Raw genomic sequence first — 14,571 nt, forward strand, 5'->3', positions numbered from 1 at the left:
CATATTTTATAGCTGTCATTTAAGACCTGTAATTGACTCAAATCAGGACTGTAACTGCATTACCATAAATGGTTGGATGCCAGCGAACGCAGCTAATGCTTCTGTTCTTGAGATGCTGCACATCTGTAAATGACTGGTATTCTTTAAGATAAACATCTGGCTTGCCTTCTTCTTGGTCTTCTGCTAGGGCCTTCCAGTCATCAAAAAAAACGTTCATAATTTCATTTTGCTGCAGTGCAATTTCCACTCTGTTTTGTGAAAAGAACAGTTAACACTTCAATAATCCAGATGTGACTACTCAACAGTAGAATTACAAATATTTCTGTAAAGAGGTAGCTTCTGTTTTTCACAAAATTATGATCACATTAGTTAAATCAAGTATCAATTCCTCAGTGATGTATCACTGCAAGGAAACAATCTTCTGTTTGAACAGAAATAGCTACTGTATCAAGAATTTAACTCTGTTTCTTTGTGGACCAAATACAGAACCATTGTACAATTCTTTGTGCAAAAAATGTCATTAAGTAGGACTTGTCCTACTTAATGGGACGTGGCTAAGGGCATAATCATGGGTAGAACAACACCTTTGCTCACTGCACAACCATCTGCTTGAGTGGGCAGTGTTTGAAAGATCAGCTTTGCAGTTTGTTTGAAAAGATGTATCGCTATCAACTTTAGCAGTTCTGAAATCTATTTAAGGCAACATTCATATCCATATAGCATAGACTTCATGGTTATTGTCATATAAACAAGTATTAAGTTATTGTTTGTTAATATTATAATCATAAAAAAGGAAAAAAGTATATAGAAACAAAAAATAAAATTGGTATTTGACTAGACCAATGATCCATTCAGACAAGAGTACTTGCGTGTATTCTGTATTATTTCAGGTAGTCTTCAAATGTTCTGCTGCAATAATTTTACCTTAAATGTGCTGCTGTAAGAAATTTTTTCAGTGTCTCAGATGACAGACTCTCTGCTTTTGCTTCATTTGACAACTGCCTTGGATAATACTGCGTGGATGCATTTTTTGGATAGGTCCTACCCGATTGGAATAAATTTGAAAGTAAGTATAGAAAACATTTCAAAGACTGAAACCTATGTAATGTGTAAAATTTAAATATATAGTTTTTCTAGATGCTTTTTAGAAAATATTTAAGAAAAAAAATGCAAACAGAGCATCCAATTTTGTTCTATTAATCAGTTTGCAACTGAATAACTCCAGAATTTTAATTGAGATAAGAAACAGTACATAGCTTAATAAATAAGCTTATAAATGTTTTCTCATACTTACCATTTTGTCTGAGTACTAGTTTCTCTTAGTTTTGGAACCATTTGCACCCCCACATCCCTTTCAAGAATTTTAATACTAAAAGTATCATCTTCATAGGCCGTGCATTCAGCATAGCTGTCTTTTTCATCTGAAGCATTCTTGTCAGTAAATGTAATGGGTGCACCAAACTTCCTGCGAACTCGAGAGATCTTGTACTTAATCTGGAAAAGATACATTTCCATGGCTAGCAGAAAAGAAAGCTTTTGGGAAGTTCATTCTTTAAAATGGCTGCATTCATATAATTGTAGAATTAGTTCCATTAATGATTTCTGCATTGAGCTTACTCATATTTCTGCATTTTGAAATTCTGAAGTGCTCTTATAAATAAACTACATAAGTAATAGACAGGTTTGTATTTGTAAAACTGGAAGTTTTTGGATTACTGCAAACACTACTGGATTACAAAATTTGGATTTTGCATTTTTGGATTACTGCTAGTGGGACAAGGGAATTACATTTTCTAATTCATCCAGTATCAAAACTGCATATTTAATTAAAGATTTATTTGCAGGAAGACTTATGTAATACTGAAGTAGGCTTCCAAGACCTAATTTTCAGCTCTTCCCTCTTGGTGGAATTCTCAACTTTGGGAGAGGTATTTCAACTTCCTTTGCAGTGCCTAGGGTGAGAAAAGTACTCTGAAGAAGATACAGAAAAGTTCAGAGGAATTTCCTTATGTTGAGAACTAGGAAGGATGGAGGGACATGTCTTGACTTCTGCCCACAAAGAGAAGTAGACACTTGATTTCAGGCAGTAGAGAGGTATTGCTTTGTCTTGGTTTCATATCCAGGTACTTTTTCCTAGCATCTCCCACAGAATTGGAAAGGAAATTAAGCTAAAAATGCTTTTGAGTGGATCTTGCCAACAATGCAGAATGGAGAATACAGAATTCTTAGACTGTGAATGTGTTAAATTGAATGACTGTGAGATAGCTTTAGAACAATCAGACATCTTTTTAGGTGTAAGCAAGATGTTCAGTTGCTGAGAACTATCAAAACTTTGCCAGTCTTCCCTGAAGAGGGACTTAGGTACTGAGTAAAAATCACTCATGGACAGTTAGATACTTGGAGATGCCCCACACATCACCACTTAGGTGACAGCTGTGAGTGGATCTAGTTTTTGGACATGTAATTTTCTCTCTCTATATATAAATATATATATAATCTGTAGATGTAATTAAATATGTTCTTCTGTAAAGTCAGCTTGTAATACCTGAGGATGCTTAAAGATTGTTGCATGCTACTTAAATGCCATTCATATACTAGAACTGTTCACTGAGCTTCATGGAAACAGAGCAATGACTCCCATTGTCATCTGGCCATTTGGTAAATTGAGCAAAAAGTGGCAGAGGTGCCAATCACCAAATGTGATCAGGACTTTTGACCTTACACCTTAAAAATTAGTTATGTCCAATGCAGTGATACATGCCTTATTTGCAAGACTTAGAGAGAACAGAGTTCAAAATAAAAGTTTCTGCAGCACATTCAGCTTTTGTTAAAAGTTTAGCTATTTCTCTAGTTCCCTCTGTTAGTTTTATTGAAAGACCTCAAGAAAAACTAGGATTACAGCTTCTAATTTCCTGACTTTTTTTAAGGAACTTAAAATAAACATAGGGGGTTTATATTTATTTCATTGACTAACATCTGTTTATTCTGACCTTTGTACCCCTTTCTTTAACAGATTCTTCTTCAACCTCCTTTTCACTGCCAAGGGAAACCCAAGGTTTGTGGACTTCCAGAGTTTCCTCTCTGTTTTCTTCTTCTGTTTCTTCTCTTTCTTCTGCAGCTGCTAAAGACTGTGATATCAAACAGTGAGAAATGGTACTTTTTCAAAATTTTGTTACTAAAATGTAAGTATTAACTAGAAACCCAGGTTTCAGTCTTCACTCACACATTCTTTATTTTTGTCTCAGTGCAGTGAGTCTGGGTATACTGTGCCCCTGGGCAGGGCTGGCTTAGGTCCTGTTCATTTGTGCATTCGAATTTTCCAATAATATTTAATATTTAACTACTAAAGAGAGACTGTTGTCTTGAAAACAAATAATTTTATATAAAAAGAATTTATAGGGCTTTTTTCCATTACGCTCTCTGGCCTGGAACAGCATTTTACTTTTCTTAATTTTACTTCTCCTGATTCCCTGATGCTGGATGGCAAACTCATATTGAAAAGTTATATAATCTTTCTATAAATATTCTCCTACAGTGCAGTGTACAAGCTCTATTTATCTAGGGCTATTTGCAACTCAGGAACATGTTCATGATTTGAAGAATATATTCATAGATATTATGAAAATGAAGTATAATACTTCTTTGAAAACACACTATATTATTTATTTTCTGTTATTTTTATGCCTGAGAAAACTGATTATTGGCAGAGAAAATGAATGCTTATGATAAAAATGCAGCAGTGGTGGTTATACAGGCCCTCTGAAGTAAAATGCAAAAATTAATTTAGCCCTTCTCAGAATAAAATATGTTTTTACAGTGATACACATATGTTTCCATGATCAGCTTAACCATTAGAGAAATACTGGGTTCTTAACAATACCATTCCTGACATCTTTGTTTGAGACTAGATTCTGAAATATTCATAGATAGAACAATGCTCTGGTATACTTGGATTTTACCTGTAGAAAGTTTTCCTTGGCTTCTTCAGAAGCAACAAGATAAAAGTTCTCTCCATACTGGAAGCTGGGATCAAAAACTACCAAGAGTTCTTCCCCTGGATATTCCTATTTTAATGAAAAAAAATAGTGGAAGTCTGAAAACAAGTAATATTCAAAATAAACAGGAGGCTGTGACTGGAAAAGCTACCACCAATTTAGTATCTTAAGTTAACTTTGTATTCTTAGCAGAGAATTTCATGTGGCAATTGATAGGAATAGATGGGGTTTATTTTGTAATAAAAATAAGTCTGGGGAAAAAATAATCTTTTATACAGACAATTAAACAGGAAATAAACAGTTTTAATGATTCTCAATAAATAGGCCATGAATTAGGGGAAGCCAAATATGTGAAGCTCTGTCAGTTCACAGAATCAAAACCAATAGTATTTATGTTATTTTTAGCATATCTTCAGTCTGAAGTTAGTAGAAAAAATACATGGCAAGCCATGAGAAACTTTGAGTCAACAATGGTCCATGACCTCTAGCACTCAGATATTACAGCATCAGTGTGTTTACACAGAGTCAAACAAGAACAGACCCATTCTTCAAAAGAATGGACACTGAGAGCATAAGTCTTAAAGTGAGAATGAAATCTGCTACATACTAGGATAACTTTTTTGAGAGGGTGGAAATCAGAAGATTTAGCTCTTGTTTTCAGGTCTTGAATTATGTCCTCTTTTTTAATATACTTGAAATAATTTTCTTCTGTGACATCGTCATCAGGTCGGCAATTAAAAATCTCTTGGGTCTTTACATTCAAAAGCAAAGGAAAGATTTCTGGGTGGCCTTTGAAAAAAAAGCAAAATTGCACGATAACTTCAGAGTGTTGTTTAAACATGCATGTATACTTTGATAACTCTATGTCTTTATTGTCTCTAGCATATTGCCTTTGAATCTCTCAGCTTTGCTTTTGCTATTGAAACACAATACAAATTGTATATACTTTATTAATCTTTGAAAATACTCTACCCAACATTTTGCACATAATGAATATGATTTCCCTGGTATGGGGGGCTTTTTTCCTTCTTGATTTATTTGCAGGAACAGGTTATTAGCAACTTTAGTGAAAAATCTTTAATGGGTTGGTTTTAATATAATATATATTTTAATATATTAAGGGCAAAACCACATGGTTCTGACTTAAGAAAGCCTTTGAATAAATACCCTGTGGTCCTTCCTTGTAGGGCAGCACCATATTAAGCTTAATTAAGTTTAATCTAGGTGAGGCTTCTCCCAAGTAAGGATGCTTTTCTGATTTTGGACTTTCATCTTGCTCCCATTGAGTTCAGAGTGCAGGAGACGCTATTTCTCACTAATCAAATTAGACTAAGGCAAGCTCACTGAGATTAAAGTCAGATATTTATTTTCAGTTCTACTGGAGAATATACAGCTGTTGTATTCTACACACGTGATGTCTGTTAGGTTCATTCATATTAACTCAGAACAAGATATTTCTTATCCTTGTGCTAGCATGGACATCTTCATTGGTTTGGAGGAGGCTGGATGCAGTTAGGTGACCTGTCAGCTATGCTCTCTAAACACTCAATCTGAGGATAATATGCAGTTCTTCTTATCGTGTATGCCAGCTGTATGTAAGTTAGGCAGTGTGGGTAATGCTGGTTTTTCTCACGATACATATTCTGTCTCCAGCTTGCATTACTGCTCTAAGGGGCTAAGATCACTCTAGGCCCAGCTAGTTGAATCCTGCCCCTGAGACTCCTCCTTTGCTATACTGCCCTGCTAGCAGACTCATGCTCTGTCTCAGCTGCTCTAGTAAGAGCATTCCTCGTGAAGGCCACTACATTTTTGCCTGAGAAGGTTAGCAGATGTTCATCTTTTTGGTGAACTGGAAACAAAAAGACTTAGGGACATGTATACTGCGTACTGTTTTTCTCTATTGAAATGTGCTGGCTGTTGTGATAATAGCTGATACTTTCTATCTTTGTTTCAGTCTCTTTTCTTAGTTTAAATTACTTAGTCTTTTATCTTAATTCCCAGCACCTGTGGGGTTTTTCCTCTTTGTGCATGCCTTGAAGAGAAGTTGACATACCTCAAATTATGATTGTGACCAGCTGTGTCAGCACGTTTTGAGAAGTCATCTCTAAGCCAACAAGGACTAACAAAACGATAAATCCTCCTTAATCTCTGCATAATCCTAGCACATAACATATTATGTTTGATGAATCTGACATTTATCCTTTAAAATCTTACAGTGCTGCTACTCCACTGCATCCACTGCATCTGCTCTGCCATAGTCATCACTAAAGTTAATGGCATGCCTGATGTTTCTGGTGCATGCTACGCTGTTCCAAGCATGGATTACTTAGTGTCCACTACTTATTTCATTGCACATACCATCTGTTAGTAGCATGCACAGGCTTGTGTGGATGCTTCAAAAAAATACAGAATCATAGGGATGTTGATTGCAAAAGACCTACAAGTCATCTGGTCCAAACTCACTGCTGCTAACACCAGACCTCAAAAATCCAAGCTAGGAGTAATGGTTGTTTCAGACATTATTGTTTGTAACAATAAGCTTTTATGGTGCTGTTTTTTAAATTCTGAATTATGTATACAGCCTCGTGCACAAATGCTAATGCTAAAAAAAATCCTTTTAAAGAGATGTAGTTTTCATTGCCAAATGAAACAATACAAACATGCATTAAAGTTAAGCAAGAATACTATGGACATCACTTCAAGAGGAAACAGAGTATGACAGATACTCTAAGTGCATTTTTTCCATCACTCTATTGCTATAAGCCCAAGCTAAAAACAAGGTAATGATCAGAAACAAAATTACACCTTTCAGTCTAAAGAATTAAAATTTCATATTGCAGAATATTATTTTTAACAGAATCTATAATATAAGGAGCAGATACTGGAGTTCTTACATTATGAATATTTTTATTGAATGTTCTTTTCCAGTAAAAAGTGTGCAACATCTGATCATAGGCTTCACATTGTTTTTCTATTTGTAAATTGTTCCTGTATCATTTGTAACAGGCAGCAGCTCTTAGTGCTAGGAGAACTTCACAAAAGACCAAGAAACTCTAAGGAAGAAGTAAAGAACACTTGCAGGCCTAAGGATCGCGTGCACGGTGTTTAAATCTTGCTCAGGCAGTGTTTCCTTACACCAGTGTTGTTTTCCTGCTTTCAGCAACACGCTCCTAGCAGTACTTTAGCTGTTAGAGCTCTAACCCCATTTGCCAGTAGGTGGAGGTACAATCCTCTCTGACTAACTATCTCCTGGAACACTGAAAACACAATTTTTAAAGTACCACTTTAATCATCAGAGGGATTACTTTTTGTGCATTTTCATTAACTGCAGCTTAGCCATTTTGGTCATGCTAACCAGAGAACAATTTTCATCCAGTGCTCAGAGGATTATGGAGGAAAACAAATGATTTACAGTTTCTTTTAGAATTACCTAGTTTGTGTATTTCTTGTTTTAGCTTTTAACGGTAAAAGCTGTATTGTTACAAGCCAATTAATAAGATAACCCTTTGGACTGTTCCTGTAAACTAGATAAATTTTACTTCGATATCAATTTAAGTTATGTCTGAGGGATAATTGCACAAACTGAACTTTACTTGAACATAAGTCAAATTGTGACTTTTAAATGGTTAATTTTTTTCCGCTACAAAGAAAAAATATGCTAATTGATGTCTGTTGGTATCTATGATTGAGAACCACAAGTGGTTTCCTAAAATAATCTTCTCATTAAATTTAATAATGGTTTGAAAACGATCAAAAATTAATGAATTATTAAAAAATCATGGTTTTCTTTCAATTGCTAAACTATTTCTAGATGCAAAGATTTTGCACCCTATAATTCTGTTATGATGCTTATTTTCCCCCATCCCAACTCCTCTCAAACTAAGAAAAGAACCTCTTCTAAAACCCATACCTGCTTCCTGCTGCACTGCCTACCACTCAGAGAGCCACTGTAATTACTGTGATAGCTGCGTTTCTTAATAGTTTCTATGTTTTCACATTCATTAAAAAATATTTTTATTTCCTGCATTAGTAACACTGAAGCTTCAAAATGCTTTGAGTATTCCATGACTACTACTTTAAAGCTCAGTCATCATAGCACTTACCTATACTGGCCATAGAAAGATCAACTTCATCCTTTTTACCTGAAATATAATGACATGATGTTATCAGCATTGTTGGTTACAGAATTATAATGAGTCATTTTACCTCTCTCAGTTATTTATATAAAATAGCATATTCTAATTGATCTCATGTTTTTTTAATGCATGGGGCCAAAATAATTAAGGTAGATCTCATGTGAGCCCAGGTTGCTGCTTGTTTCATTGTTGCTGAACCTTACATACCAAGATGTGTTTCTTTTTCCTTTTCACGATTCCTTAGCTTTGTTTTACCTTTTTGTTTCTTTGCCGGTGTTTTTGAACCTTTCAAGGTGGTCTTGCTGGATTTGACTTTTTTTGACATTTTTTCAGATTTCTCTAGAGAAAGATAAGTATAATTAATAATTTTAAATAGATAACAGAATGCACCATGTGTAAGTGAAAATTTGGTCCAAGACTTTATGTAGCTTATAATTATAGTAATATTTTCATATGCAGATAAAGGTATGTTTCATAGTTTTAAGTCATAAGCTGTATTTTCATACCATGTGTAATAGATGGAAAATTTTCTTTTGCCCAGAGTGTTTAAAAATGAACACTGATTGTCCAAAATAGTGGCAGGTTAAATTAGGATAGAGGTTTCCCTTACTGAAAGCTAGGGACCTGAGATGAAGTGGGAAGAGCATGGGTGAAAATTCACCAGTTATAAATGTTTGTCCCAATGTTTGTAAGTGTAAATCATTACTCAGCTGCACAAAGCATTTCTGTTTGTCGTTTATTTTTCTGTGTAGCTCTGTGGATGACAAGCTCAGGAAGAAGATGTGTGCCTGATTAAATGTAGCAACCACACAGCAGGAGATGATATTGTACAGAAGGCTACTCCTGTTTCATTTGCTCTCCTTCATCTCAATATCTGGAGAAAGGATTAGAACAGAAGTGCAGGAAACACTCAGTTCCATGGCAAGAAGAAATGCAGATCAGCCTGCCCTCTGCTCAGGCTGGACAGCACCATCATGTGGGAGGTGCTCACATAGCAGCCGATGGAACAACTACATCAGGATGGCCCAAATTCTCTTGGCAGTGATAAAAATGTTTGATGTTAATATTGAAGAGCCAGAGGTGTTCAGATGGGATAAGGACAATGGGGTTCTCACTTTGTTTTCATCCTTTCCTCCATGTTCACACTTTTTAACACTGTAAACTGACTGGGAGAGGAAGCATTTTTAAAAATGTCTACAGAGCACGTACAGTGTTGGGGTGCTATTACAATTTTACCAATAACAAGAGGAAAGTAGATGCAGATAGGACAGAAAGAGATGGCACCTTCAGGAACGCAGGCATGACATAACTACTTCTGATTATCTCTTATAGGAGCTACAGCCTGTCTGCCTGTGCACATCAACAGTACATTTACTGTCAAGACGCTTAAGGTAAAAAGGTGATTTATTTATAAAATAAATGTTCTGTCGCGAGGGTTTCCTTATGAACAGCCTAAAAATAATTAATGCTAAAACAAACATGCCGTGGCCTGTACATTTGCAATTTCAGTGGCATACCCAGACTGAGAAACAGTGGTTTACTGTTTTGTAACACAGTTCTCAAATACTCCAGAAACAAGCAATATAATCTTAGCTTCTGATCTAAATTTTAGTATGGAGATGGCCACTGATGGCAAGATATAGGTCATGAATTATCACCTGATGGAATAGCTGAGGTTTGGGATACATGTTGGCCTCCCATGAGCTCAAGGTAAATTTCAGTGTTGACTTTAATAGTGAGCAGTCTGTGAGCATGGGATGATGTTTTAAACCCCCCCAACCCCCCCCAATCATATATAATGAATCTAAGGAGAAAGTTGCAAATTTTTTTGCCTTCATTCTCACAGTCTTTTTGTCTAATACAGGAGTAGAAACACTGTTACCATAGTTCTGTGTAAGCCAATATATTTTCATATTTTCATATATATATTTTTTAATATATTCATATATATGTATAATCTTTCAACGGAACTTATACAATATGCTTAGCTTATAGTTCTGAAACTCTTAGGCCTACCTCACTGAGAGTGCACATCAACTCAGATGGTCAAAAGAAATTAATTTTTCCTTATTTAAAAAGGAAAGCTGTGCAAAGCTGTTTCTTACCTATCTTCTTGTATAATTTACATATAAAAATTGCAACATATTTTGTAAATGGGTTCTGTGACTATTCTAACTTGAAACCAACATTTATGCCCCTGTGTAAGAGAGACAGCCCTCCAGGACAGGAGATGAGGGCAGCTCTTGTGGAAATTAGTTGAAGGACAATATGAACCATCTCATATATATTCCAGTCACAATGTCTTACTTCACCATTTCATAATTATGCACCGCAACAAAGCTAGTTTGGAAATTTTGAGTGAGTTCCTCTGAGTATCCTAATCTCTAAGTCACATGAATGGAGGAAACACTGAGAAGGCTGACATAAGTCACATCCTATGTTTAGAAAAATAACTTGCAAATAAAAACATCCTTTTCCTTTCAAAGGATTTCAAGTATATTTTACCTATAAAAACAGTTAAAGCTCTTTAAAACGGTGTCCCAGTAATCAGTTCCTCTCCTTCACTGAAAGGAAGAGTTATGGAGGCAGATGCAGCACTACAGAGAGAAGGGCTGTGGTGGTGAAGCTGGTGTCAGCGCCCGGTGCGTGTATTTGCATTTGTTAAGAGAAAAGCGCCCCTGTTTAAGGGCTGCAGGTGAGCAGAGCAGTCGGTGGGACTGGTGGTGCTCCCCTCTGGGGTGCACAGGACCTCCCAGCCAGAAAGCAGACAGAACCTGACACACTACTTATCCCCTTTTACAATATCCCCAGCTCGGTATCGCCCTGCGCCTCCGCCATCCTGTGGCCATGTGGTTGTCAGTGGCCAGCAGACAGGGAAGGCCTGCAGAGAAAGTGCAGGCAGAGCTTCCAGAAGCTTCTCTGGAGGCATGACCATACCCACAGCCATTTACAAAGCCTAGTTGCAAAGTTGTTTTTTACATAGGAGTATGGTAACCTCCAGGTGCTCCCTTAGGAAACACACACACCAAACTTTCAAATATATTTTGAGGAGCAGCCTTTTGTACCTCACCTCTTCCAGAAAAGTATAATAGAACAAAAGTCCCAATGTGTAAACTGAACAATTTGTAAATTAAAAGCTACTATTTTCAGTAGTTACTTCTTAGTTTGGGGGTTTGCCTTTTTCCCCCTAAGTTTTTATACAAAATACTAAATGCTATCAAGAAAGCCATGAAAAAATCATTCTATATTAGTGGACTGTCTGAAAATGTGACGAAAATGATTGATTTTTAAATCTGCGATTAGTTCCTATTCTCTTAGGGGTATTTCTATACTGCTTATTTAAAAAGGATTTGTCAAGGCACACACAAATGTATTATGCCTTTCTATTATATTTATAAAAATTTATGATTCTATTATTGAGAAGAGGTTGGAAACAACATTTAAATTAATATAATAAGAATGTGAAATCTATATAAAATTATAGCTTTTGAAAATCAGCTGTCATAAATATTGTCATGTATTTTATTTTTAGAAAGTAAGTAATATTTAGGTTTCATTAATTATGTTCAGTCTAGTTTTTCAGCAGTTTTTCAGTGGAACACAGTGTTACATTATGTAATTGCTAAAATCTGGGTAAATATTTGACAACTTTGTTTGACATTTTATGGCCTAGTTTGTTTACAGATGGCTCTAATATTTTGAACATTAGGCTTAAGAGAAAAAATAAGATCAGAGTGTTCTCCTTCATTTAATGTACTGAAACATTTACAGCTGAAAACAAATCCATGAAGTTGCTAGGTACTGCAAAAGGCAAAAACTAATTAGCTATCAGTTCTGCATAAGATGCCATCTGATTTTAGGACACAGAATGATTCATTAGTTGCCTAATTGAATGGTTTAAGGTCAATTTTGTGTGCATTACTATTTTAGGACTGTAATTTAATATAATTTGGAATGACAGAAGAATTGGATGCATGTCTATTTTACAAAAGCACTACAAGGAAGGGATCAAAACCATGTGCTAATTGCTCTTTTTGTTGTATCACTAGCAGGCTAAAACACACATCTCTGTTGGTAAACATTTAGGAACTTGTTAAAAATACCATATTGAAAATTACTTTGTCTCTCCAGAATTTCACATCCAATGTTGCCTTTAATTAAATTTTTCTATTTTACTCTACACAAAGAGCAAATAATACAAAATTATTAAAAATTATTAATAATCCTTGTGCATATTTGGACACAACTTCACTTTATAAGTTTTAGGGAGTAAAGCTGAAGATTTGGCAACTGCCAAATCATTTCAGCATATAAATAGTTACATTTGGATGTACCTGGTTTCATATTTACAACTTTTCATTAAATCAGGCTTACTTGAACCTAGTGTTGATTTTGTAATTGGATAGAAACTAGTAGGTGTAGTTAGAGTATCTGGGATGGTAAGTACAATATGTGTAAAGTTAGGTTAAGAATTAATAAGAAAGCCATAAGAGAACAAAATGGAAAGCTTCATTAGAATGTTGGCTAATACTGGGTTCTGATTCTCTCTTTTACTCAAAGAGAAATAGATTAAAATTAGAAAAGGTATAACAAGGATGATTGAAGACATAGAACATATTTTGTACTGGGAATGAACTAGGATTATTTTTAGCCTGAAAATGTTATGATAGAAGTCAGTGAAATCACAAGGGACACAGAGAAAGTGACCAGGGGATGCTGATTCATGGTCCTAACACGAGACTGAGCTGGCATCACATGAGCTTACGGATGTGGAACAAACAACTGGGAACAAACAACAGGACTGCAGAAGTGTTTCATTGCACAATAAAGTGCGTGAATTTGAAAATATACTGCCTGTGGACAGGACAGCTGCCAGAAGCACGCAGTGTCAGAACCTAACGGGGCAAACTGACAGATGAAAAATTGAGGATTACTAAAAATAATGATAATACATCTGGCTGTAGAAATTAAACCACAAATCCAAAGGAAAAAAAAAAGGGTGCAAAGAGTGGAAATATGGCTTTACTATTATCTTACCCAGACAGAACTTCTGGTATGAGCCAGTACCGCTGGTCTAGATTATGAAAATATTGCAACAATTTGGTTGGTACTTTAATAGTTACTAAGTGTGACATAGAAGTTGTCATAACATGGTCCTGCCAGGAACCAAACAGTAACATATGTTGCACTGTCGCGACTTTTGAAACATAAATGCTATATTGTAAAAATTTGCATTAGATAGGACTTCTTTAAGCAGAGGTAAGAAAAACAGCCGTCTCGTCTCGTCTTTAAGCTGTGGAGCTGGGTCTCTGGTCCAAGACCCGTGCGGAGAGCGGGGATGGGTGTGCACTGGCGGGGCCTGCGGCGGCCCGGGGCCTGCGGCGGCCCGGGGCAGCGCTTGCAGCCCCAGCTCCGCTCCGGCCTTCGGCACAGCCCCCAGGGGCAGCGAGGAAGCGCCGCCTCGGGCCCGCTGCCAGTGCCGCGGGCAGGGGCGGCGGAGGCGGCACGGGGCAGTGGCGGGCTCCGCGCCAGCGGCTGTGCCCTGCGGCTGCTGCCCGTGTGCTCTGGGGTCGGGCACCTTTCACCGCTCCCACAGCGCTGCCGGTCCCCTCCGTGCCCTTTGTCCCCTACCTGCGCGGCCCCGGCCCCGGCCCGGCGCGGCCCCGGCGGCGCGGTAGTCATGGCGAAGGGGCCAGCGGTGACTGACGGTTCGGACAGGCAATCGGCGCCCTGCTCTGCAAACCCGCCCCCGCGGCGGCAGCGTGCAGGGATGCGCCAGACAAGAACTACTCGTCCCAGCATGCCGTGCGCGGGAGACGCCCCCGGCGACGGGACTCTGCGACGCGGGGCATGATGGGGTGTGTAGGCGACAGGCGGCGGCAGTCCCCTCTGCGGCCAGGCCACCCGCACTCCCCAGCCCAGGCATCGCCTCGGTGTTTGCCGGGCAGTGCTGAGGCCGTGTCCCGCTGGGACTGAGGCGATTCGATGCGGTTTGTTAATATGACGATTTGTAATCTATATATTTTGTATTTTGGATGCATAAAAATAATTTAGTTTGCCTTGCTGCAATGTAAAACACAAGGAGCCCCCGAGTATCTTTCTCCCTGTGCGGAGCACCCGGTGCTGGTCCTTGGTGCCACTCCGAGGTCCGTCCACTCCTTCTTATGGTAAGCAGGAGGGTCCCTTCTGTCTTCCTTGTCAATCTGTACAGCAAGGCAGTTCCCTTTCTCAAAATGCCTGCTACTCTCCTTGTTTTGGTCTTGGCCTTATTTTCCCTTCTCCTTTTATACCAGTTTTCTGAGTGGTACTTGCAGCACATATTAGGCAGCTGAAGACTGTGCACAGTTATAACCCGAGGTTTATCCTCTTTGTCAGGCAGCAGTGCCAAGGGATCATTTCCGTGGTGCAGTGGGACTGGCACAGACCGGAGGCAGGAGTCT

General features: G+C 37.8%; 2 protein-coding genes and 1 long non-coding RNA gene across 5 annotated transcripts in view; 1 reads left to right on the forward strand and 2 right to left on the reverse strand.

Annotated features, from left to right (window-relative positions):
- Window positions 1-14,072, reverse strand: part of DNAI3 (dynein axonemal intermediate chain 3) — a 27,199-nt gene extending 13,127 nt beyond the window's left edge. The window contains exons 1-9 of the mRNA XM_068199907.1: window positions 13,763-14,072; window positions 8,387-8,470; window positions 8,099-8,137; window positions 4,603-4,784; window positions 3,960-4,064; window positions 2,991-3,128; window positions 1,295-1,494; window positions 925-1,041; window positions 64-248 (exon numbers count right to left, since the gene is read on the reverse strand). Coding sequence (XP_068056008.1) covers window positions 64-248; window positions 925-1,041; window positions 1,295-1,494; window positions 2,991-3,128; window positions 3,960-4,064; window positions 4,603-4,784; window positions 8,099-8,137; window positions 8,387-8,470; window positions 13,763-14,057 — 1,345 coding nt within the window. The 5' untranslated portion in view covers window positions 14,058-14,072. The remainder of the gene's footprint in view (window positions 1-63; window positions 249-924; window positions 1,042-1,294; window positions 1,495-2,990; window positions 3,129-3,959; window positions 4,065-4,602; window positions 4,785-8,098; window positions 8,138-8,386; window positions 8,471-13,762) is intronic.
- MCOLN3 (mucolipin TRP cation channel 3) overlaps window positions 9,463-14,571 on the forward strand; it is a 20,072-nt gene continuing 14,963 nt past the window's right edge. Inside the window, exon 1 of one of the 3 annotated variants that reach the window (XM_068199904.1) lies at window positions 9,463-9,530. The gene's annotated coding sequence lies outside the window, so the exon portion shown is untranslated. Of the gene's footprint in view, window positions 9,531-14,052; window positions 14,299-14,571 lie in introns of those variants that run through there. The other 2 variants (XR_011002265.1, XM_068199906.1) reach the window with 2 other exon arrangements.
- LOC137479455 (uncharacterized) lies at window positions 12,529-13,514 on the reverse strand. Its single transcript, XR_011002266.1, has 2 exons — window positions 13,169-13,514; window positions 12,529-12,783 (listed from the first exon to the last, which is right to left on the reverse strand). It is a non-coding gene; the product is annotated as an uncharacterized lncRNA (long non-coding RNA).

The sequence above is a fragment of the Anomalospiza imberbis genome, chromosome 9 (assembly GCF_031753505.1).
Source record: "Anomalospiza imberbis isolate Cuckoo-Finch-1a 21T00152 chromosome 9, ASM3175350v1, whole genome shotgun sequence".
Taxonomy (NCBI): Eukaryota; Metazoa; Chordata; class Aves; order Passeriformes; family Viduidae; genus Anomalospiza; species Anomalospiza imberbis.